Source organism: Coenobita brevimanus, chromosome 68, assembly GCF_032717465.1.
Source record: "Coenobita brevimanus isolate Jiangsu-jjx chromosome 68, ASM3271746v2, whole genome shotgun sequence".
Classification (NCBI taxonomy): Eukaryota; Metazoa; Arthropoda; class Malacostraca; order Decapoda; family Coenobitidae; genus Coenobita; species Coenobita brevimanus.
In genome coordinates, this window is record NC_137021.1 from 41,642,869 (window position 1) to 41,666,780 (window position 23,912).

Genomic DNA, 23,912 nt, shown 5'->3' on the forward strand with positions numbered 1-23,912 from the left:
CAGGCTGGTAGAAAAGTAACTTGGTAGGCAGGCTGGGTAGTAGGAAGTTGGGTCATATTAACCAGGGTGGTAAGAAGCAGGATGGTAGGATGCCGGGTGGTAGGTAGGCAAAGTGATAAGAAGGAAAGTGGCATTCAGGCTGTATGGTAGGAAGAAGGGTGGATGGAGGACAGGGTGATAGAAAGACAAGGTGAAAAGGCTGCCAGGATGGTAGGAAGGCAGGTTGGAAGCAGGTAGGGTGATAGAATGTAAAGTGATAGGTAGGAAGGCTCGAAGGAAGGGTGTTAAGCAGGCTGCATGTTATGAAGCAGGATGACAGGCAGGCTGCATGTTATGAAGCAGGATGACAGGCAGGCTGCATGTTATGAAGCAGGATGACAGGCAGGCTGCATGTTAGGAAGTAGGTTGATGGGCAGGCTGGGTGGTAGGGAGTTGGGTGGTAGGGAGACTGAGTGGTGGAAAGCAGTGTGGTATGAAGTAGGGTGATTGGCAGGCACGGCGGTAGGCAAGCAGTATGGTAGGCAGGCCGGGTGGTAGGCAAGCAGGTCAGGTGGTAGGCAGGCAGGTTGGGTGGTAGGCAGACAGGCCGGTTGGTAGGTGGGCAAGGTAGGGAGGCAAGGTGGTAGGCAGCCAGGATGGTAGGGAGGCAGAGTGGAAGCAGGCAAGGTGGAAGCAGGCAAGGTGGCAGCAGACGAGGTGGTAAAAAGAAGGGTGGTATTGTGACCGGGTGGTGGAGAAGCTGGGTGATGGCCAGACAGGCTGGGTGGTTGCAAGGATGAGTGGATGGTAGCAAGGCTGAGTGGTAGGCAGGCTGTGTGGTGGGAAGCTGGGCGATGGGAAGTAGGGTGGTTGGATGTAGGGTGGTGGGAAGCAGGGCTGCAGGGTGGTAAAAGGGGGTGTGGTAGGTAGGTTGGGTGGTGGGCAAGCTGGGTAGAAGGCAAGGTGGGTAGTAGGCAAGCTGGGTAGTAGTCTGGCAGGGTAGCAGACAGGCAGAGTAGTAACACACTATGACAGAAAGCAAGATGCTTGCCCTTCAGGGTAGTAGGCAAGGAGGGTGGTATGCAGAAAGGGTGGTAGGCAGGCACAATGGTAGGCAGGCAGGATGGAAGGGAGGGTGGGTGATATGCAGGAAGAGTGGAAGAAAGCATGGTGGTAGGCAGGCAGGGTGGTAGCAGGCAGGGTGGTAGGAAGGCAGGGTGATAAGTGGCCAGGGTGGTAGGAAGCAGGGTGACAGACAGGCAGGGTGATAGGAAGGCTGGATGGTAGGTAGGCTTGTAGGATACTGTGGTGGTAAGCAGGCTGAGTGGATGGAAGGCAAAGTGGTAGGCAGCCAGGGTGGCAGGTAGCAGGGTGGTAAGTTGACAGGGTGATGGGTAAGAAGGGTGGTAGGCAGGATGGATGGTAAATAGGCAGGGTGGGTGGTAGAAAGCAGGTTGGTAAAAAACAGGGTGGTAGGAAGGCTGAGTGGTAGGCAGTCTGGGTGACTGTAAACGCGCTGGTGGGCAGGTGGATGGTAGACAGGAAGGTTGGTAAGTAGGCTGGGCAGTAGGAAGCAGGGTTGTAATCAGGCACGTTGATAGCCATGAAGGGTGGTAGACATGCAGGGTGGTAGACATTGATGGTGGTAGGCAACGAGGATGGAAGAGAGGTAGGGTGGTAGGCAAGCAAGCCAATAGAAAGGCAGGTTGATAGCCAGGAAGGATGTTAGCTACGCAGGGTGGTACTCAGGCCGGGTGACAGGAAGGCAGACTAAAGGGACAAGGTAGCAGCAAGTAGGCAGAGTGATGGGTAGTGAAGGCAGGGTGGTAGGTAAGCAACTAGAGCAGTAAGCAGGACTATAGGGGTTTAGGTATGCAAGTATGTAGAGTGGTAGACAGGCATGCAGGGTAGTAAGTAGACAGGCTGTGTGGAGGATAAGCAGCAGGAAGCAGGAGGACAAGTAGATATTGATGGGAGACAGGCTAGGTGGTAGGAAGGTTAGGTGGTAGGTGGGTTATTTGGTAAGCTGAGCAACAGGACGCTCGGAAGTAGGCAGGCTGGGTGGTAAGGAGACAAGATGGTAGGTAGCCATGATGGTAGGGAGACAGGATGGGAGCAGGAAGGGTGGTAGCAGGCAAGGTGGTAGGTAGTGATAGGTAGGAAGGCTCGAAGGAAGGGTGTCAAGCAGGTTGCATGTCAGGAAGCAGGGTGACGGGCAGGCTGGGTGGTAGGGAGTAGGGTGGTAGGGAGACTGAGTGGTGGGACGCAGTGTGGTAGGATGTAGGATGATAGGAAGGCTGGATGGTAGGTAGGCTGGGTTGTAGGATGCAGTGGTGGTAAGCAGGCTGGGTGGTACACAAGCAGGTCGGGTGGTCGGCAGGCAGGCTAGGTGGCAGGCAGAAGGGCCGGGTGGTATATGGGCAAGGCAGGGAGGCAAGGTGGTAGGCAGCCAGGATGGCAGAGTGGAAGCAGGAAGGCCAGGTGGTAGGCAGAAAGGCCGGGTGGTAGGCAGACTGGGTGGTAGGTTGGCAGGGTAGGGAGGCAAGGTGATAAGCAGCCAGGATGGCATAGTGGAAGTAGACAAGGTGGAAGTAGGCTAGGTGGTAGCAAACGAGGTGGCAGAAGAAGGGATGGTATTGTGACAGGGTGGTGGAGAAGCTGCGTGATGGCCAGACAGACTGGGGGGTTGCAAGGATGAGTGGGTGGTAGCAAGGCTGAGTGGCAGGTAGGCTGTGTGGTGGGAAGCTGGGCGATGGGAAGCAGGGTGGTAGGATGCAGGGTGGTGCGATGCATGGCAACAGTGCTAAAAGGGTGGGTGGTAAGTAGGGTTGGGTAGTGGGCAAGCTCGGTGGTAGGCAAGCTGGATAGTAGTCTGGAAGGGTAGCAGACAGGCAGAGTAGTAACGCTTTGGCAGAAAGCATGATGATAGCCCTTCAGGGTAGTAGGCAAGGAGGGTGGTATGCAGAGAGGGTGGTAGGCAGGCAGAGTGGTAGGCAGGCAGGATGGTATGTAGCCAAGGTGGAAGGGAGGGTGGGTGGTATGCAGGAAGAGTGGAAGAATGAAGAGTGGTAGGCAGGAAGGGTGGTATGCAGGCAGGGTGGTAGGAAGGCAGGGTGATAGGTAGCCAGGGTGGTAGGAAGCAGGATGGTAGAAAGCAGGGTGATAGGCAGGCCGGGTAATAGGAAGGCAGGGTGATAAGTAGGCTGGGTGGTTGGTAGGCTGGGTTGTAGGATGCAGTGGTGGTAAGCAGGCTGAGTGGTAAGGCAAGGTGGTAGGCAGCCGGGGTGGTTTGTAGGCAGAGTGATAAGTAAGAAGGGTGGTAGGCAGGATGGATGGCAAGTGGGCAGGGTGGATGGTAGAAAGCAGGCTGGTAGAAAACAGGGTGATAGGAAGGCTGGGTGGTAGGCAGGATGGATGGCAAGTGGGCAGGGTGGATGGTAGAAAGCAGGCTGGTAGAAAACAGGGTGATAGGAAGGCTGGGTGGTAGGCAGGCTGGGTGTTAGGCAGCAAGGTGGTAGGCAGGAGAGTGGTAGGCAGGCTGGGTAGTGGTAAGTACGATGGTGGGAAGGTTGGTTGATAGACAGGAAATTTGGTAAGTAGGCTGGGCAGTAGAAGGCAGTGTTGTAACCAGGCACAGTAATAGCCACAAAGGATGGTAGACATGCAGGGTGGTAGGCATTGATAGTGGTAAGCAGCGAGGGTGGTAGGGAGGTTTCAAGGTAGGCAGCCAGGCCGACAGAAAGGCAGGTTGATAGCCAGGCAGGATGTTAGCTACGCAGGGTGGTACTCAGGTAGGGTGATAGGAAGGCAGACTCGAGGGACAGGGTAGCAGCAAGTAGGCAGTGATAGATAAAGAAAGCAGGGTGGCAGGTAAGCAACTAGAGCAGTAAGCAGGACTATAGGGGTTTAGGTATGCAAGTACGTAAAGTGGTAGACAGGCATGCAGGGTAGTAAGTAGACAGGCTGTGTGGAGGATAAGCAGTAGGAAGCAGGATGACAAGTAGACATTAATGGTAGACTGGCTATGTGGTAGGAAGGTGAGGTGGTAAGTGGGTTATCTGGTAGGAAGCTGGGCAACAGGAAGTTGGGAGGCAGGCAGGCTGGATGGTAGCGAGGCAAGATGGTAGACAGCCATGATGGTAGGGAGACAGGGTGAAAGCAAGAAGGGTGGTAGCAGGCAAGGTGATACAATGCAGGGTTATAGGTAAGGAGGGTGATGGATAGGAAGGTTGATGGGTAGGCAGGGTGATGGGTAGGTCGGGTGATGGGTAGGAAGGGTAGTGGGCATGTTGGGTGGTAGGTAAGTTGGGTTTTTAGGCAGGCTGGGTGATAAGTAGGTTGGGTGGTAGAACGCACGATGACAGACAGGCAGGATGGCTGAATGTAAGGTGTTAGACGGGCTGAGAGACAGACAAGCAGAATGGAAGGCAGATAGTTTAGTTGGCTGAAAGGACGGAAGAATGCAAGCTGATAAGTGGCCAGGGTGGTAGGAGACATGGTAAGAGGTAGGCTCGGTGACAGGAAGGCAGGGTGGTATGAAGAAAGGGTGGTAGAAAGCAGGGGGTAGGCAGGAAGAGTGGTAGAAAGCGTGGTAGGCAGAAGGAGTGGTAGAAAAGTTTGTCGGCAAGAAGTGGTAGGAACGATGGTAGACAGGAACAGTAGTAGAAGGGACGGCAGGCAGGAAGAGTGGCAGAGATGGTGGTAGGCAGGATGATTGGTAGAAAGGATGGTAGGCAGGAAGAGTGGTAGAGAGGGTGGTAGGCAGGATGAGAGGTAGAGAGGATGGTAGGCAGGAAGATAGAAAGGATAGTATACAGGAAGAGTGGTAGAAAGCACAGTGGTAAACAGGCATGATAGTAGGCAGCAGGCTTGTAGGAAGGCAGGCAATAGGCAACCAGTATGGTAGAAAGCAGAGTGGTAGTGAGGCAGGGCGGTAGGAAGTAGGATGCCCTGTGGATAATTAATGGTAGACAGACTGTGTGGTAGGAAGGTTAGGTGGTAGGCAGGAAGATAGGTAGAAAAATGGTAGGCAGGAAGAGTGGTAGAAAGAACAGTGGTAAGCAGACAGGGCAGTAGGAAGACAGGTGATAGGCAGGGAGGATGGTAGAAAGCAGAGTGATAGTGAGGCAGGGCAGTAAGAAGCAGGATGACAGGTAGACATTAATGGTAGACAGTCAATGTGGTTGGAAGGTTAGGTGGTAGGTGGGTTACTTGGTAGGAAGCTGGGCGACAGGCAGCTGGGAGGTAGGCAGGCTGGGTGGTAGCAAGGCAAGATGATAGACAGCCATGATGATAGGGAGACAGGGTGGGAGCAGGAAGGGTGGTAGCAGGCAAGGTGGTACAGTGCAGCGTGATAAATAAGGAGGGTGATGGATAGGCAAGTTGATGGGTAGGCAGGGTGATGGGTAGGTAAGGTGATGGGTAGGGAAGGTAGTAGGCAGGCTGGGTGGTATGTAGGCTGGGATGCAGGCAGGCTGGGTGGTAAAAAGGAGGGTGATAGGCTGGGTGGTAGAAATGAGGGTGATAGGCAGGCTGGATGGTTGGAAGCAGGTTCACAGGCAGGCTACCTGGTTTTCAGGCTGGGTGATGGATAGGCAGGGTGACGGGTAGGTAGACTGATAGACAGCCTGAGTGGCAAACAGACTGGGTGGTAGGCAGGCTGGGTGGTATGTGGGTTGGGTGGTAGAAGGCAGGGTCATAGGCAGGCTGGGTGGTTGGAAGCAAGGTCATAGGCAGACTAGGTGGTTGGCAGGCTAGGTGGTGGGTATGACACTATGATACGCAGGCAGGATGGTACACAACCGGAGTTGTAGGGAGGCTGTGGTTGAAGGCAGGATGGTAGGCAGGCAGAGTGGTATGCAAGGAGGCCAATAGAAAGGCAGATTGACAGTCAGGCTGGTTGTTAACTAGGCAGGTTGAATGCCAGGCAGGGTGTTAATCAGGCAGGTTGTTACCGAGGCAGGGTGGTAGTCAGGCAGGTAGGGGAAGATGTGGACAGGTAGGCACAGTGGGGGACAGGTAGACAGGGTGACAGGTAGTGGAGGTAGGGTGGCAAGAATACAGACACAACAGTAGGTAGAACTGAACAGTGTCAGGTAAACAAGTACACAGGGTGACAGACAGGTAGACAAGGTCGTAGCTAGAGAGGATGTGTAGCTGATAAGGAAGCTGGGTGAATGGTAAACAGCCAAAGCTGCAGGCAGGCAGCAGAGTTGTAGACAAACCAGTAGGGTCGTTGACATGGAAAAAGGTTAGGAGGCAAGAATGCAGGAAGAATTGTGAGGCAGGGTTGTGGTAGGAAGGCAGGATACTATGCAGAAAGACAGGGCTGGACACAGGCAGGGCTTTAGGGAGGGACGCTGAGTGGTATGCAGGCAGTGTGATAGGCAGGAATGATGGAAGGCAACTAGTCATGGCTGTAAGTCAGGGCAGCAGGTGAGCAGCCAGAATGTTAAACAGATAGGGTGCTAAGAGACAGCGTGGATGGTAGAAAGGCAGTCAAGTTGGTAAGAATGCAGGCAGAATGGTAAGCAGAGACAGGGTGATAATCAGAGAGAGTATTGTAGACAGGCAAGTAATTTGGAAGAGACCCTCTTTGGTTTAGAAGGTCGGATGGTTTGACGTCTGGGTTGTAGTCATGCAGGATCATATGCAGATTGACTGATTAGTAGGTAGGCAAAAAGGGTGGCAGATAGATGTGGTAGGATGGCAAGGTGGGAAAAACTCAGGATGGTAGGAAGGCAATGAGGCAGGTACGATTTTAGGAAAGCAATTTGTGTGTCGTGATAGGCAGAAAAGCAGGTAGTGTGATATGCAGGATAGTACGATTTCAAAAGAACTGGCCTTTTCGTACCAGGGTACCAGGGTACGGTGCACGGCAGGCAGGATGGCAGGCAAGCAGGCAGGATGGCAGGCAGGCATGCAGGATGGCTGGCAGGATGGCAGGCAGGCAGGTAGAAAGCAGGGTGATAGGTAGAAAGGGTGGTCGGAACAGGGTGGCAGAGAGGTTGGGTAGTAGGCAGGTTGTGTCATAGAAAGCAGGGTATTAAGCATGCAGCATGGCAGAAATTAGAGTGACAGGTATGCAGCGTGATAGGTAGGTTGAATGGTAAAAAGAAGGGTGGCAGAGAGGCTGGGTGGTAGGCAGGCTGGGTGGTAGCAAGCAGGATTACAGGCTGGCTGTGTGTTGGAAACAGAGTGGCAGACAGTCAGGATAGTAGGCATGAAGGATAGTGGAAAGTAGCGTGATACGTATGCAGGATTGTAGGAAGCAGGGTAGCAGGAAGCAGGTGATAGGTAGACATGTTGGATGGTAGGTGGGCCGAGTGGTAGACAGACCTGGTGGTAGGAAGCAGGGTGGTAGGCATGCTAGATGGTAGGAAGTAAAGGGGTACATGAGAAGAGTGCTGGGAAGCACTCTTCTCGTGTGGGAAGAAGAGTGGTAGGACAGCAGGGTGGTGGGAAACAGGGTGGTAACAAGGCAAAGTGTTAAGCAGCCAGGATGGAGGGGAGGCAGGATGATAGCAGGCTAGGTGGTACAATGCCGGGTTATAGGTACTGTAATCAGTGTGATGGGTATGCAGGTTGATGGGTAGGCGGGACGGCAGGAAGGCTGGGTGGTAGGCAGGAGCCTTCTGCCTACAACCCTCTTCCTGACATCTGCAGCATCCCTATCACCCTTTCTCTTTTTCATCTTACCTGCTGCCACCTTTCCAGTCTACTGCCATTCCTATCCAATTATCAGCCTGCCGTTATACACAGCAGACTCCCTTCCTATCTATCTATCTATTACCAGACGCCTTAATCCCATATACAGGGTGGCCTCAAACATATCGTCTCCACGTCACCTTGTTCCCCACCATTTCACTGCCCTGCTCTCAATTCACACCTCCTTTCTCATATACCTCTCCACTCCATCCCTCCATCTCATCCGTGGCCTTCCCCTCCCTCTCTCCCCCTCCACCTCACACACATACACTCTCCTCGGCAGTCTCTCACCATCCATCCTCTCCACATGGCCAAACTACTTCAGTGAGTTTCTCCTAATGCTTCCTATCACATCCACATCCACACCACAACGCTCCATCACATCCTCATTTGTCACCCTGTCTCTCCATGTGACTCCACAGGCTCCTCTCAAACAACTCATTTCCACTGCTCTCACTCTTGACTTGTGTCCCTCCAATAAGGTTCAAGCTTCACTTCCATAAGTTAGAGTTGGTATCACAGTACTGTCATGTAATAACTTTTTCACTTCCATACTCACTTCCCTGTTTCTTATCACTGCCTTCAAGGAACCAGCAACCTTTCTTCCTTGTTGTACCCTTTCAAGCACTTCACCCTCCAAACTTCCATCCTTACTCATCACACTACCCAAGTACTTAAACGTACTCACATTTTCCATTTCCTCATCATCCAACCTCACTATACATTCACTGACTTCACCTCTCTCGAACACCATAACTTTACTCTTCCCTACATTCACGTTTAGATTCTGTTTCTTACACACTCTCCCAAACTCATCCACCAAGCCTTGCAGCTCCCCTTCGTCTTCACTTAACATCACAGTATCATCTGCAAACAACAGTACAGGGAGTTTCCAACCACTACCATCTCTCATTAGGGCCACTCCAACATCCACTGCCCTACCTTGTATCTCTTTTATAACCCCATCCATATACAGATTCAAAAACCATGGAAACATGACACATCCCTGTTTCAGTCCAACCTTCAAGTAGAAAAATTCACTCAGGTCACTATCCACACGCAATGCAACCGTAGCACCCTCATACATACTCTTCACAGCATTCAACAACTTCTCATCTACTCCATATATTAATACTTTCCACAATCCTTGTCTATCCACCCTGTCATATGCATTCTCCAAATTCATGAAGGCCACATACAACTTCTTTCCCTTCTCTAGAAACTATTCCACTAAAAATCTAAGAATGAATATCTGATCTACACAACCTCTTCCCTTCCTAAAGCCTCCCTGTTCTTCTCCAGTGAATTCCTCTGTTATTTCCCTAACTCTGTCAATAAGTATCCTACCGTATACGTTTCCTATTACACTAAGAAGACAATTGCCCCTGTGATTACCACACACTTATTTTTCCCTTTTCCATTTGTACAAGGGAATAATTATACCTGACTTCCAATCCTCTGGGACTCTACCTTCCTCCCTGGCCAATCTGCACATCTTTCACATCCATTCTACTATTATCTCTCTCCCATGCTTCAGCATTTCACCACACACTCCATCAATTCCTGGGGCTTTCCCTATTTTGACTCTTCATTGCTTCCACAACTTCCATCCTGCTAATTCCTTGCTGATTTCTCACCTCCCTCCTTGTCCCAGCCACTTATACTCGCATTACTTTCATTCTTTATGTTCAACAATTCCTTAAAGTGTTCTCTCCATCTGCTCACTTTTTCTCCCTTCTCAACTAATAATCTACCATTTTTATCTTTCACTCCCCTGCTAACTTCATTGTCACCCTGTCTGACTCTCTTTATCACTTCCCAGAACATTTTCTTACATTCCATCCACTTGACACTCAAACTCCTTCCAAATTCCTCATCCACTCTCTTCTTGCTCTCTCCTACTAATCTTTTCATCTCTCTCTTCCTTTCTACATATAACTCTCTCTTCCGTCTCTCAACTTCTTCCACGCCCCTATTTCTCATCCATTCATTATATGTTTTTTTCTTTTGTGCCACTGCCTGTCTCACCTTTTCATTCCACCATGCTGTTCTTTGCACCCCCTTTCGTCTTCTCTTCACCCCACACACCACTTCACATGCTGCACATGTTTCTTTTGTGAATATCTTGCACAGTCCGTCCACATCCCTCATCTGCTCCAATTCATACTTACCCAATCGTTCCTCCACTTCTCTCTTATATTCTGCTTTTTTCTCATCCTCTTGTAACCTTTCCACTCTCCTTGCATCTACTCCTTCCTCCCGTTCTTCCCTTCTTCTTTTTCTCTATTTTACTTGGACCTTGATTCTAACCACCACCAAATGGTGGTCAGAAAGTCCACTCCCCAAACCTCTATATGCTCTTGCATCCATTACACACCTTCGCATCCTTTCATCCACACACATAATCAATCATTGCCTTCCTTTCATTCGGTTCATCATCCATCCTTCTAATCACTCGCCTTGTATAAATATGGATCATTTTGTGCCTGAAGAGGGTATTGGCTATCACTAACACCCTCCTGGCACAAATGTAAACTAAAGCACTGCCATTCTCATCTATCTCAGCAGGCACACCCCACTCACCAACTACTCCATCCACCTTCACATTCCCTACGTTACCATTCATATCACCAATCAAAAACACGCATTCCTTTCAAACTTTTCCATCCACACATCGACATTTGTCCAGAACTCTTCTTTTTCTCTGCTTGCACGATCTTGTGTTGGCGCATACTCCCTTCCTACCACCCTAAATTTCTATCACCGTGCGTTCCAACCTCTCTGTGTTCTTACTGTTCCACAATCTTCTATTCATAACTATCCTGCTTTCCTCTCACCCTCTCTGCATTCCTTACACTCTGTTTTTAATCCTATCAACCTGACTGCCTTAGCACTCATCCTGCCTGTCTCCCATCCTATTTACCTTCTTACCACGCTGCCTGCTTATCACCCTGCTTGTTTTCCTACTGCCTGCTTAAATTCCTGCCTACCTTCGTATTAGCTTGCCTGCCTATCAACCTTTCTGATAATTTTACCTTTCTACCAACTATGCCTCCCTGCTAGCTCTGCCTTCCTGCCAACGCTTCCTTCGTGCAAACTCTTCCCTCCTGCCAACTCTGCCTTCCTGCTCACTACCCTTCATGGGATACGTACCTCATAGTCTGCGTATAACCCTGCCCGTGTCTACAACTCTGACTCTATGTATAACACCTCGCCTTTCTGCTTACCATTCCATAGTTCTGTCTCTCTATCACATTGCTCTCGAACTATCAAGCCTACCTACCACCTTGCCTGCGTACCATTTTGCTTTCATTCTACCACGCTGCCTGTCTGTTGATCACCTCTGTCTACTAGTTTGGCAACCTGCCTGTCTGCCTACCATCCTTCCTGCCAGCTTACCACCCTGGCATCTTGGCTGAAAACCTCCCACCCTACCTGCTGCCTTCCTGTTTTCCTAACCTCCATACTACCCGTAATGCCTTCTTACCACCATAACTGCCTGCCAATTGCCTTGATTGTCTGCCAGCAGCAATGAATGCTTACAATTCTTCCAGACTTCCTGCCACACTGCCCTTTCGTCTACCACCATGCCTTTCCGCTTACACCCTGCCCATGTCAGTCTGCCTACCACACGATTTTATTACCCTCCTGCTTTCCTGCCACCTTGCTGCCTGCACATCAAACTGCTTGAGCACTCTCCTTCTTCCTTACCACTCTGCCCTGCATGGTCACAATCTTGCGTGTCTACCACTCTGATTACCTTATAACAGCCTGTTGCCAGCCATCAGCAAAATATGCTCACCAACCTCGCAGACCGCTTGCCTATGACTTTGCCTACTATTCAGACTGCCTTCTTACAACCTTGCCTGCCTATTTAGCACCATACTGTCTGTTAATCAGCATGCATGCCTGTCTGCCACCTTGACAATATATTTATGGACCTACCTACATACCACCCACCGTGCTGCCTCACCTATCACCCTCCCTTTCACCCTGCTTACAAATCTACTAGCCTGCATAGCAATTCCTTGCATGTCTACTATCGTTCCTGTCTCCTTATCGCCCTCCCTGCCCGACTGTCAACCACCTCTCTGCCTGCCTATGCTCTTACCTTCCTATCAGGCCTCTCTACTTTTCATCCCTCTCTGCCTTCCACCCTTCCCACATGTTTACTACCCCGTTTTTCTTGCTAAGAACCAGTTTGCCTACCTACCACACTGCCCGGCCATAGTCCTGCCTGCCTACCACTTTGCTGGCTTCCCAACAAACCTGGCCAATTACCACCATTCTGCCTGACCATCACTCTGCTCTTTAGTTTTTATGCATATTTGTTAACGCTAGCTGAATTTTGAGTATTGTTAACTTAGTTGTTTTATGCATACATGTTACCGAGTCCTTTTTATATTTGTTGTTTTCAGTTGTTTTGTGCATTTTTTGTTAATTTACATGTTTTATGCATTGTTTTATGATGTGCTTTTGACATATGTGGATTTTAATGTTTGAAGATCGTTTTCAATTTATTTTAGTGTTATGTATTTCTTATCTGTGCTTTGACTTTACTGTTACGTTACGTCAGCAATGTTCCTCGTTGCTACGCTGCCAATATCTAATTTTATAATAATCAAGCAGTCACCCTGCTGTCTGCCTACCGTGTTGCCTGCATACCTACAACCCTTCTTTCCCAGCTACCACCCTGCCTGCTCTGTATCAACCCTGCCTGCCTACCTACCACACTGAATGTCTGCCTACCACCCGCCCTACCTACTTACCACCCTCATGCTCTAACTGCCACCTTTACTTTCCCACCTACTACTTTGCCTGCCTACTTACTACCCTACCTTCCTACCTACTACACTGTTTGTCTACCTATCACCCACTCGGCTTATTATATAGTGGTATCGTATCACCTCAATGTTTCTCTCCCTTTATCACTTCCTGGAACTCAGCCTCTCTTCCTAACACTGTGCCTGCCTACAACACAGATCTCTACTTGCTTTGCATTTACTTTGCACAATGCTTATGTGTGCCACCTTGCATCTCTGCTTTCCACCACCTCACTGCCTATCATCCCCTCTCTTTCATCATCCCCATCTACCCTACTAGCTTACTCTCCTGCCTACCGGCCTCTATCCAACGTACCAGCCTGTCTGCCTTCCTATCAGTCTGTCTGGCAGACGCCAGACGCCAGACGCCTTAATACCCCAAGGGGGGGCCACAAACAAATCACCTTCATGTCGCCTTCTCCTCCGCCATTTCACTGCCCTCCCCCCAGCTCACACCTCCTTTCTACTACATCTCTCCACTCCATCCCTTCATCTAATATACATATATATATATATATATATATCTATATATATATATATATATATATATATATATATATTTTTTTTTTAACAAGGATGTGTCATGTTTCCATGGTTGTTCAGTCTATATAGGGATGGGGGTTATTAAAGACGATACAAGGTAGGGCAGTGGACGTTGGAGTGGACCTAGTGAGAGAGGGCAGTGTTTGGAAACTCCCTGTACTGTTGTTTGCAAATGATACTGTGGTATTAAGTGAAGAAGAAGGGGAGCTGCAAGGCTTGGTGGATGAGTCTAGGAGAGTGTGTAAGAAGCGGAATCTAAAGATCAATGTAGGGAAGAGTAAAGATATGGTATTCGAGAGAAGTGAAGTAAGTGAATGTACAGTGAGGCTGGATGAAAAGGAAATGGAAAATGTGAGTACGTTTAAGTACTTGGGTAGTGTGATGAGGAAGGATGGAAGTTTAGAGGGTGAAGTGCTTGGGAGGATGCAACAGGGAAGAAAGGTTGCTGGTTCCTTGAAAGCAGTGATAAGAGACAGGGAAGTGAGCCTGGAAGTGAAAAAGCTACTAAATGACAGAATTGTGATACCAACTCTAACGTATGAAAGTGAAGCTTGGACCTTGTTGGAGGGACAGAAGTCAACAGTGAGAGCAGTGGAAATGAGTTATCTGAGAGGAGCATGTGGAGTCACATGGAGAGAGACTGACAAATGACGAAATGAAGGAGCGTTGTGTTGTGGATGTGGGTGTGATAGGAAGTGTTAGGAGAAACACACTGAGGTGCTTTGGCCATGTGGAGAGGATGGAGAGTGAGAGACTGACGAGGAGAGTGTGAGTGAGGTAGAAGGGAGGAGAGGGAGGGGTAGGCCAAGGATGAGATGGAGGGATGGAGTGGAGAGGCATATGACAGAGGTGTGTGAGCTGGGAGCAGAGCAATGAAATAGCGGGGGATACGGCGACATGGAGGCGATTTGTTTGCGGCCACCCCTAATGGGATTAAGGCTTCTGGCAACAGATAGATAGGCAGACACAAACACACACACACACACACACACACACACAAACACACACACACACACACACAAAATATATATATATATATATATATATATATATATATATATATATATATATATATATATATATATATATATTTACACTTTCGGCTCGTTTTTGTAGGCTTCAACATGCCTGACTGCGTCGGCCATGATCATCTAATGGCTGTTCATCATGCTGCTCGATCTCTGGCAGCCTCCCTATTCAGTCCCTTATCCTTGAGGCCACACTCACTGACCTTGTCCCTGAACTTTTCGGTCTGCCTCTCGCAGCTCTACCTTCAACGTTAACACTTCTCACTGTCTACACCTAATTGTTATCCCCCATCCTCTTCACATGCCAACACCATCTCAATCTACCTCTCTTCATCGCAACACCAATACACTCCAGTCCCATCCTGCCTCTTAACTATTCCATAGCAATCCTCGCCTCCCCATGCCTCCCACTCATTGTCATTTTTAAGAGATTGATATTGACAGACGGACAGACAGACAGATAGATAGACAGATTGATTAGATAGATATATTGACTGATATAGATATTTAACATTTACATAAAACCGTCAATGGCACCAAAAGACAATGTATTAAAGAACTGGCATTGACAAATATGCTTAAGCAACTAAGGTTAACAAATATGCATAAATCAACTAAAACAAATATACACAAAATCAATGTGAACAACTGCGTATAAACTTGCCGTTAATAACTATCCATACAACAACCAAAGTTATCAAATATGCATAGAACAAAGTTAATACCCTAAAAGAAAGTTAACAAATTTGCATTAAACAAAGTTAAGGAAATATGCATAAAACAGTTAACAAATATGCATAAAACAAATTAAACACATATTCATAAAATTAAGTTTACACATATGCATTTAATAACAAAAGAGCAGTGTGATCGCCAGGCAGAAGTTTGGTAGGCGGACAGGTTTGTAGGAAACAAGATGGGTGGTAGGAAGGCAAACTTATGGGTAGGCAGTGTGGTAGGAAGGGAAGCAGGTTAGTAGCGATAAAAACAGGGTAATAGGGACGCAGGAAGGGTGGTGAAGACAGGCATGATAGTAGGCAGACAGCAGGAAGGTAATATAAAAGGTAGAAAGGCAGGGTGGTAGGCAGATAGCAGGGTGGTTGGCAGTCAGGTAAACAGGCAGGCAGGAAGATAAGCATGCAAACAAGTAGGAAGTCAACCTGGTTGATTTGTAGGCAGGAGAAGAGGCAGGGTGAGGGGGTATGGTGGCAGAGTGGATGGTAGGCAAGTGTTATTACAGACAGCCAAGGTGACAGGCAGGTATGCAAGCTGGGAGATGGGAGGGATGGAGTTAACTTGATAGGCAGGGTTGTAGGAAGGCAGGAGGGTCCCAGGCAAGTAGTCAGCAGATTGGTAGGCAGCAAGGTCCCAGGCAAATAGTCAGCAGAGTGGTAGGCAGGAGGGTCACAGGCAAGCAGTCACGGTGGTAGGCAGGAGGGTCACTGGCAAGTAGTCAGGGTGGTAGGCAGGAGGATCCCAGGCAAGTAGACAGCAAAGTGGTACAGTAGGCAGGAGGTTCACAGACAAGTAGTCAGGGTGGAAGGTAGCCAGGCAATATGGAAGGTAGGCAGTAGGGTGACTGGTTGTTTACCATAAAGGTTTTTTGCAGTGTGACAAAGATCACTACCCCCGTGCAGAAAGCGTAAAATCAAAACAAAAATACATAAATATCGAACAACAAAGAATAATAGAAATCAAACAACCCTTGCATCAAAATACACATAAAAGCTCCAATGACACACAAGGAAACCTTGTATAAAACAACAAAAGTTAACGAATACCCGCTATGCATAAAACAACAAAACAGCAGACTGATGGCCAAGCAGAAGGGTCGTAGGTCGGCAGGTTGTTGGAAAGCAAGAGTGGTAGGCAGAAAGGACTGTCGGCAGCCAGTGTGGTAGGAGGGCAGGTAAGTTGGCGATGTGGTAGGAAGGCATGTAAGTTGGCAGTGTGGTAGGAAGGCAGGTACGTTGGCAGTGTGGTATGAAAGCAGGTAAGTTAGCTGCGAGAAAGAAAGGGTGATAGGAATGCAGGTAGGATGGTAGGGAGAAAGGCGTGGTAGCAGACAGCCCACAGTGTAGTAGTTAGGAAGACAAGATCGTAAGCAGGTAGACAGGGTGGTAATGCATAGGCAGGTTGGTAGGCAGGCTGGTTGATTGGCAGGCAGGATGCTAGATTTTTTGGCAGGGTGGCAAGCAGGGCGAGAGGTAGGGTGATAGGGTGTTTGGTAAGAATACAGGCACACAGGCCAGTAGAGACAGGAAGATCTTAAGTTGGCAGGCAGGGTGGTAGCATTGCAGTCACAGTGGTGGACAAATAGTTGGATGGTAGACATAAAGGCTATGTTGTTGGCAGGTAGCAGGTTCTGGCAGGTTGACAAATTGGTAGGCATGCAAAAAGGTGGGCTTGCAGGACAAGATAGAAAGGCAGGCAAAGGGATGTCCATGCAGTGTGATAGATATGCTGAATGAGTAGTAGTTAAGAACAAGGGGTACGTAATGAGCACTGTGGAAGACATAAATGGTATTGTAAGAAGGTAGACGGACAGAGGTGCAGACAGACAATCAAGGTAAAAGGATGGCAGGATACGTTGTAGAGAATCAGTCTGGGTAATATACAGGCAGGCATGGTGGCATGCTGCCAGACAGAGATGCAAATAAGTAGGGAGGGTACTAAGCACTCAGGCAGCGTTGCTGGGAGAGAAGCAGGGTTGGTAGATAGGGCGAGTACCGTAGTAATCAAGATGGAAGGCAGGGTGGTAAGCAGGATAGGTGTTAAGCAAACAGAGTGGCTGAGCAGCAAGGTAGCAGTATGATAATGAGGCAGGAGGGTACCAGGCAGGTATGTAGAGTGGTGAGAAGGCAAGCAAGGCAACAAACGTCCGCCAGTGTAGCTGACAGGCAGGCAGAGTAGTAATCAGGCTGGGAGGGTGGTGGTGGGCATGAGACGGGTTGGAAGGCAGAGAAGTAAGGTCAATATCAATGATGCAGCATGGGAGGCAGGAATGCATGGTACCAGTAGGAGAGGGTGGGTGGCAGGCAAAGAGGTAAGTACGTAAGTAGGCAGGCAGGATGGTAACTAGGCAAGCATGACGGTAGGAAGAAGGATGGTTGGCAGGAGGGGTAGACACATAGGATGGAAGGTAGGCAAGATGAGAGAAAGGCAGGTTGGTAAGGAGGCAGGTACATTGGAGCGGAGGCAGGTAAGCTGGTAAGGCAGCAGGCAGGTTGGTAGACAGACATGGAGGGTGGTAGGTAGAATGGATAAACGGTGGCTTTACAGGTAGGTGGCAGGAAGGAAGGCAGTGTAGACAGGCAGACAGGAAGAGTGGTCGGCTGATAGGCAGGCAGGCAGAGTAACATGCAGACAGAGTAGTAGGAAGTAAGGGAGGTACGAAGTATGGCAGGGTGGTGGGCAGGGAGGTGGGTTGGAAAATATTAAAACCGTGTAGTAAGTAGGAAACTGGGTGGTAAGCTGCCAGACAGGCAGGTTAAGGAAGATAGACAGGAAAGAAGTTGCCTTGGTGGTAGCCTGAGCCACAGAGACAGGCAGGATGGTAAGTAAGTAGGCAGGCTGGTATTCATGTAAGCATGGTGATGAGAAGGAATTTAAGGTGACAGGGGTTACTGTTGTAGGAATCCAGGGTGTTAGGAAGATAGGCATTATGATAGACAGTTAGGAAGAATAATGGGCAGTTGGGCAGGACGATTGGCAATGAACAATATTACTAGCCATGCAAGCAGGGAAGTAAACAGCTAACCAGAGTGGTAGTTAAGCAGGAAGGGTGGTAAGAAGCAAGGCAAGACGGTAGGAAGGCAGGTAGGTTGGTAGATAGGTAAGCAGGCAGGCAGGGATGTTGACAGGGTCGTGGATTGGCAGAGTGGAAGGAAGGCATGCAGGGTGGCAGGCAGGCACAATGGGTGGCAGGGAGGCACAAAAGGTGGTAGGGAGGCACACAAGGTGGTAAGGAGGCACATATGGTGGCAGGGAGGCACAGAGGGTGGCAGAGAAGGACAGAATTTGGTAGAAAGGTACACAACGTAGTACATAGGCACACAGGGTGGTAGGCAGGCAGAAAGGATGGTAGGATTGCAGGGTGGTAGGCAGACAGGTAAGTTGGCGGTGGGATGCTGGACAGGCAGAGAGCAAGACATGTAGGGTGGTAGGCATTAAGAAGACTGGGTGTTATGCAGGCAGGTAGGTAGGCAGAAAGGCAGGCAGGGTTACCTGCATATGCCGGCAGGATTTTAGCAGTCCTGATGTTAGGCCGGTTGAGTGATTAGGCTTCGTGAGAACTTAGTATGAAAGAATTTAGATAAGAAGGTAGGGTGTTAAGCATTCATCCAGGATGTGATCAAAGAGGCTAACGAGGTGGTAGGGAGGCAGTTTGGTTGGTTGATGGGTAGTAGGGTGGTTGGCAGGGTGTGTGATATGTGGGCACGGTGGGAGAAAAGCGGAATTGTAGGCACGTGGGGTAGTAGATAGGTAAGGTGGCAGGCCGGCAGGGTAACATGGAGTCACTGTTATAGGCAGGCGGAACTGTAGGCAGGTGGGGTGGTAGGCAGGCAGGATGGGGGGCATGCATGGTATGAGGCAGGCTGGGTGGCAGACAAGTGGGATGGTAAGTAGGAGACGTATCCTGAGCTGGTTTGGTTACATGAAGAAAATGACAAATGTGAGATTTTCCAGTATAGTGTAAATTGTGGTGAAGAGGAAGCGCAGGAGGAGGAGAAGGAGGAATGTACAAAGGAAAGCAATAAACAACAGATCTTACGGTCCTTTCGAGACTGCTTGTTACAGAGCAGACTATAACTACAAGATCTAACTTTACATGCTGAAGGATAAGGATAGTAAAGCAAGAAGGTTCCCCCCACCCCCAAACTCTCCAGGAAAAAGTGAGAAAAACCACCAAGCAGCATGAAAAAACTGACATGGAAATTTCACAGAAGAGACTGTAAAGGAAAAGTCACATTCTATAATACTTTATCTGTAAGCTACCAGTTTGAATAACCTGAGGAGGAGGAGGAGGAGGAGGAGGAGGAGGAGGAGGAGGAGGAGGAGGAGGAGGAGGAGGAGGAGGAGGAGGAGGAGGAGGAGGAGGAGGAGGAGGAGGAGGAGGAGGAGGAGGAGGACGACGACGACGACGACGACGACGACGACGACGACGGTGTGAAGAGGATTATTAATGCGGGAAGTGTTACCGGGAGAAAGGAAAACCTATGTCAAGGGACAAGATGGCATGGAGATATTTGATTTGTAGGCACTCCACCTGGATTAAGGGATCTGGCTACATACATGCAGAGTAAATCAGGTATTATGCCAAAAAAAATGATGAATATGGGTGAAGACTGTTTTATTACCTGACATTCATACATTGGAAATAATCAGCAAATTTAATTCAATTCTATCCATTAATTAAGAGAAACAAACTCAGCTTACAGGACTTTGTTTCTTTCATGACGTGACGTTTCATCTAACGAGTAAAATCGTCTTGTAGTAGCGAGCATGAAATATGAACGTCACTTTTGCACTGAAGGGGTTACTTCCTACCTTACCATAACGACCTATTCTCGCTACCACCACACGATGTTATTCAGCCAAGGGGAGATTTTATCTAGTGAAAGGGTTAAGCACATCACCCTGTGGAACACCTCACTCATCCATTACATAAGTAGCCCATTATCCAGTACTTCCATTAAGGCATTCTATTATCAAATTTTCTACAAGCTCTCTCTCTGAATAAATATAAGCATTCTAGTCACAGCATCGATAATAAACATCATTTATTGAAGGGATTACTAACTGGCTGGTTAACCTGATCACTGCATTTCTGTATTTTTATTTTCTTGCTACCACGATGGGATTTTACTCAGCTTAATAAACTATTTAGGCCAAAAGAATCAGAGCCTTCATCATCCAATTGATTCCTACAGGAGAATGCTTGTCATCATTACTATTATAAACATCCAGATTCCAGACCACTTTTCCCACCTACAGATTGGGTGAGGTTGGATCCCAAAAGCAATAGCAAAATTTATGAGTGAATGAGTGAGTACATTTAATTTGCCAATAATCTATTTACATTCTACATATTACCTTTTAAATATTAGAGCGATAACAAGAAAACTCTCTCTCCCCCCCTCTCTCTCTCTCTCTCTCTTTATATATATATATATATATATATATATATATATATATATATATATATATATATATATATATATATATATATACATGGATGACAGGGTTAATCATGGTACTACGAGGACACATAATTCCACTTTTTACCTCCAGACAGTTTCATTCAAGAGCTTCTTTATCTCATCCCTTTGGCCTGAAACGTTTCTTGGAAACTGGTAAAATTGTCAGGTAGCAGCAAGAACAAAAGCCGCAGCAGAATCTTTTTTGCAGCTCTAGCCTCCTTCAATATTGGTAAATGAACTGTGCATCTGTTTTCTGATGGGCCGTTATTACTTTGAGAGGGATCACAACGGGATGGGCGAGCATTCAGATTATGAAAATTTCTGAGGTACACTCGGGTCAGAAGTGACCTTTACACTGGTGGCCTCTACATACGGTAATAGATATCTGATATAATCCTTGTCCATATGGTTGGTACGTCTGAGTGAGATACGGACATAATATGTAGGTGCCAATGAGATATATGTTTGACAACGTCGATGTATACGGTTGCAGATATTCAATGGCGTTAGTGTAAAGATCATTTTCGATCAGAGTGTACACTCGATTAAAAAGGTATATTTACGAGGGCAATAGTTAGTTTCACTGCGAGCATTACTGTTTTCTTCCTTAAGCAAATACTACTAAACAAGAATTCAGTTCACCTGTAGAATAAACTTCAAGCTTTATTGAGTGATGATTATAACAGCAGGCATTCATGAACAGGAGGTGAATGGAGATCATTTTCAAGTGGTACATCCCTAGTTTCAAAACCTAAAAAGGGGAAAATGTAAATACACTTATTTAATCGAGTGTACGTGATGAAGGTACAACGTTGCGGGTCTTTCCATACCACTAAAAAATGCAGTCATTAATATGGAATGCAGGCTTAGCAACTCTAATAACTATAATCATTCCACATATTTCCTTCAGTAACTGGGGGCCTGCTTTCCCTGTTCAATTAAAGTTTTAAGCATGAAACTTCCTTAATTCATCTGAAGTGTAAAGTGGAAGGCAAACTCCCAATTTTTTTACATAGTTCTTTGTATACATATATGATGAAAAATTAATAAAGCCGGAACTTTTTACTTCGTTGCTGTTTTACAAAAATTGGAATGGGTATGAAGCCTAACCATGTCCTACCTTCTCACATGCTGTTGTTGCTTGGCCCCCATTTGTCTGGTTAAGCAGACACGACCACACATAAGCAATTGCTTCTGTGGGGCGTCCTACGGGTACAGTGCAGTATTCACACCGTGCAGGGACCTGATGCTTTCTTGTTATAGACACCTCCTCACCAGGGTGGACGTAGGGTCCTTTCCACGGCGAGGTTCAGGAAAATATAAGGAGGTATACCTCTCGTGTGTATGCCGCAGCTGTTCCACCCAGGGTGCATAACACCACCACACATAGACTCATCGTCAGCACCTCTCACATATTGTATAACTGATCATCATTAATAAAGACTTGCCTATACCCTTCACAAAACAAAACAAAATACATTGTAATATATACAAACGATGGTGGTGGCTGTCCCACTGACTCGAGAAAAAGAATCCCTTCCAGTCACTCGATAAAAGGAGAAGAAAAGTTATTAAATATCATGCCTAACTTGCTTCAAAATACTTGCGGTTGTATGTATGTGTGCAATGTACAAGTTTTTCAGCTAATATGTACAATGTAAGTTACCATTGCTATATTACAAACACCTCCCCGAAACACTGTGTCGATGGGAGATAATTAGTATGAATAGCGTATATTATTATTATAATAACGAACAGTAATGATAAAATATGTTTACACTAAATTATTTGGCATCATTGAAGAGTTGGTCAGTTTCAGCAATTCATATGGAATGGCAATCTGACCCACGCAAGCAGTAAAACACCAGGTAGTGAGGCGGCTTCTCGCGAAGAAAAATTATTAAAATTCAACCTTGTAGCATCTGCGAAGTACGTGAGTCAGCTTGCCAGGATGGGTCAGGTTTGGTCAAAGGTTGGGCCGGCATGCAGGGCTCAATGGCATACCAGCACAACCCACTGCCTACAAACCTACCCAGAGACACCATAAGGAAAACAAATAATTATTACTATTAACTCTTGAGCATTGTCATCTTTTTACAAACAAGTAAATATACACGTATCATATCACCTTGGTTTAGCAATCTACAGCAATGGCAATCTGATGCATGAATACTGTACATATCATTAAAACATATACTATAGGATGGTCTGTATATTGCACACCTCGTCTGCATTTTAACTGGAATAGCTACGTGTGTTGAAGGAAAACCTCAATCACCTTTACTGCTGTCTACCCTACATAATTTTTCACTTCCCAGAGACTTTTTCATGCTTGGTTAAATCTGTTAGATAATGTCCACTGATTATATGGATGATTAGTTTGCATTCTTCGCTTTAGGTTTTCTCTACCACAGCATGGATGAGATTTTTGCCATTTTGCATCTTACCGTAACTCATTAACAGAACAAGACAAAAGCATGGCTCTATATTCCATTCACTGCACTTGTCTGTGAGAGGCACCATAGTCTGATGCTACTTGTTACAATTTAGTATTCAAGGTAAAGTAGTAGTAAATTTAGGCCAGGACAGAGCGAACAGAGTATATAAGGCTGAACCGTCCACTCAACACACATAAGTGAGGCACAATGTATGGACCATCCTATATATCCTTTTCGGTGGTGCCACGGTCAAGGCTGTGAGCAAGCATCACTGTGCTCAGGATCTGGGGGTCCAAGTCGATGTATGTAAACACTGCAGTATTTATGACTGTACAGAGGAACGGAAAAGAATACACACACAAACTCATTGGTCTACTCACATACACACACACAAATACAGGTACACATTCGCATTCGATTTCACACGGTCATACAGTTTGGTTTAACTTAATAATCATACATTGCTTATTTTAGCTCTATATGATATATATATGAAATTACTGTATTTACAAAAATATATATATATCTGTCCATACTCCATTTCTGATAATAAAGATAAATAGACACCATTGATGATATCCTGCGACCTCAAAATACACTCTGCATAAAGCAGGTCGGACCTACAAATACTTTGCAGATTTACACAATACACTTATCGTTGGTCGTGATGACGAACCGTCATAAAACGAAACTTTTGAGCGTTAGTCTCATGAGTACAGAAAGCTCCCTAGCAACTCCCCTTTAGCACATTATGAATGCATATAGTCAGTTTGTTTTCTAGCCTCCAATATAAACTTGTTCTTGCCACATTATAATGAATTATTGTTCTCATCACTGATATTAAAGAATGATCATCCTTACCATATTATTTGTGCAAATGGTAAGTTAGTATTCTTTGTGATATCTGTATGTCGATTATGAAATGGTATAAATAAAATACAAGACAATACTAATGGTATAACAAAAAACACACACTATGCTAGATGCTATGGGACCTCCTAAGGCAAGAACAGTATGACTCTTGCCTTCAGCATTTCATGAGGTTTCACAATGACTTGGGACTGGTCCGCTACCCTCTGTTATTCCCTCCCCCGAGACGAATTACACGAAACATCACTCACGCCTCCATAGTTGGCTGACTCTCGTTGCCCCCCCGACAGGAAAATAACATTTTGAGGCTGTGGACTGCTG

General features: G+C 47.1%; 1 protein-coding gene across 1 annotated transcript in view; it reads right to left on the reverse strand.

The window, feature by feature from the left end:
- Positions 1-23,912, reverse strand: part of LOC145405889 (allatostatin-A receptor-like) — a 105,930-nt gene that overhangs the window by 33,904 nt on the left and 48,114 nt on the right. The window contains exon 7 of the mRNA XM_080277145.1: positions 23,827-23,912. This exon is cut by the window's right edge and continues 249 nt beyond it. Coding sequence (XP_080133271.1) covers positions 23,827-23,912 — 86 coding nt within the window. The remainder of the gene's footprint in view (positions 1-23,826) is intronic.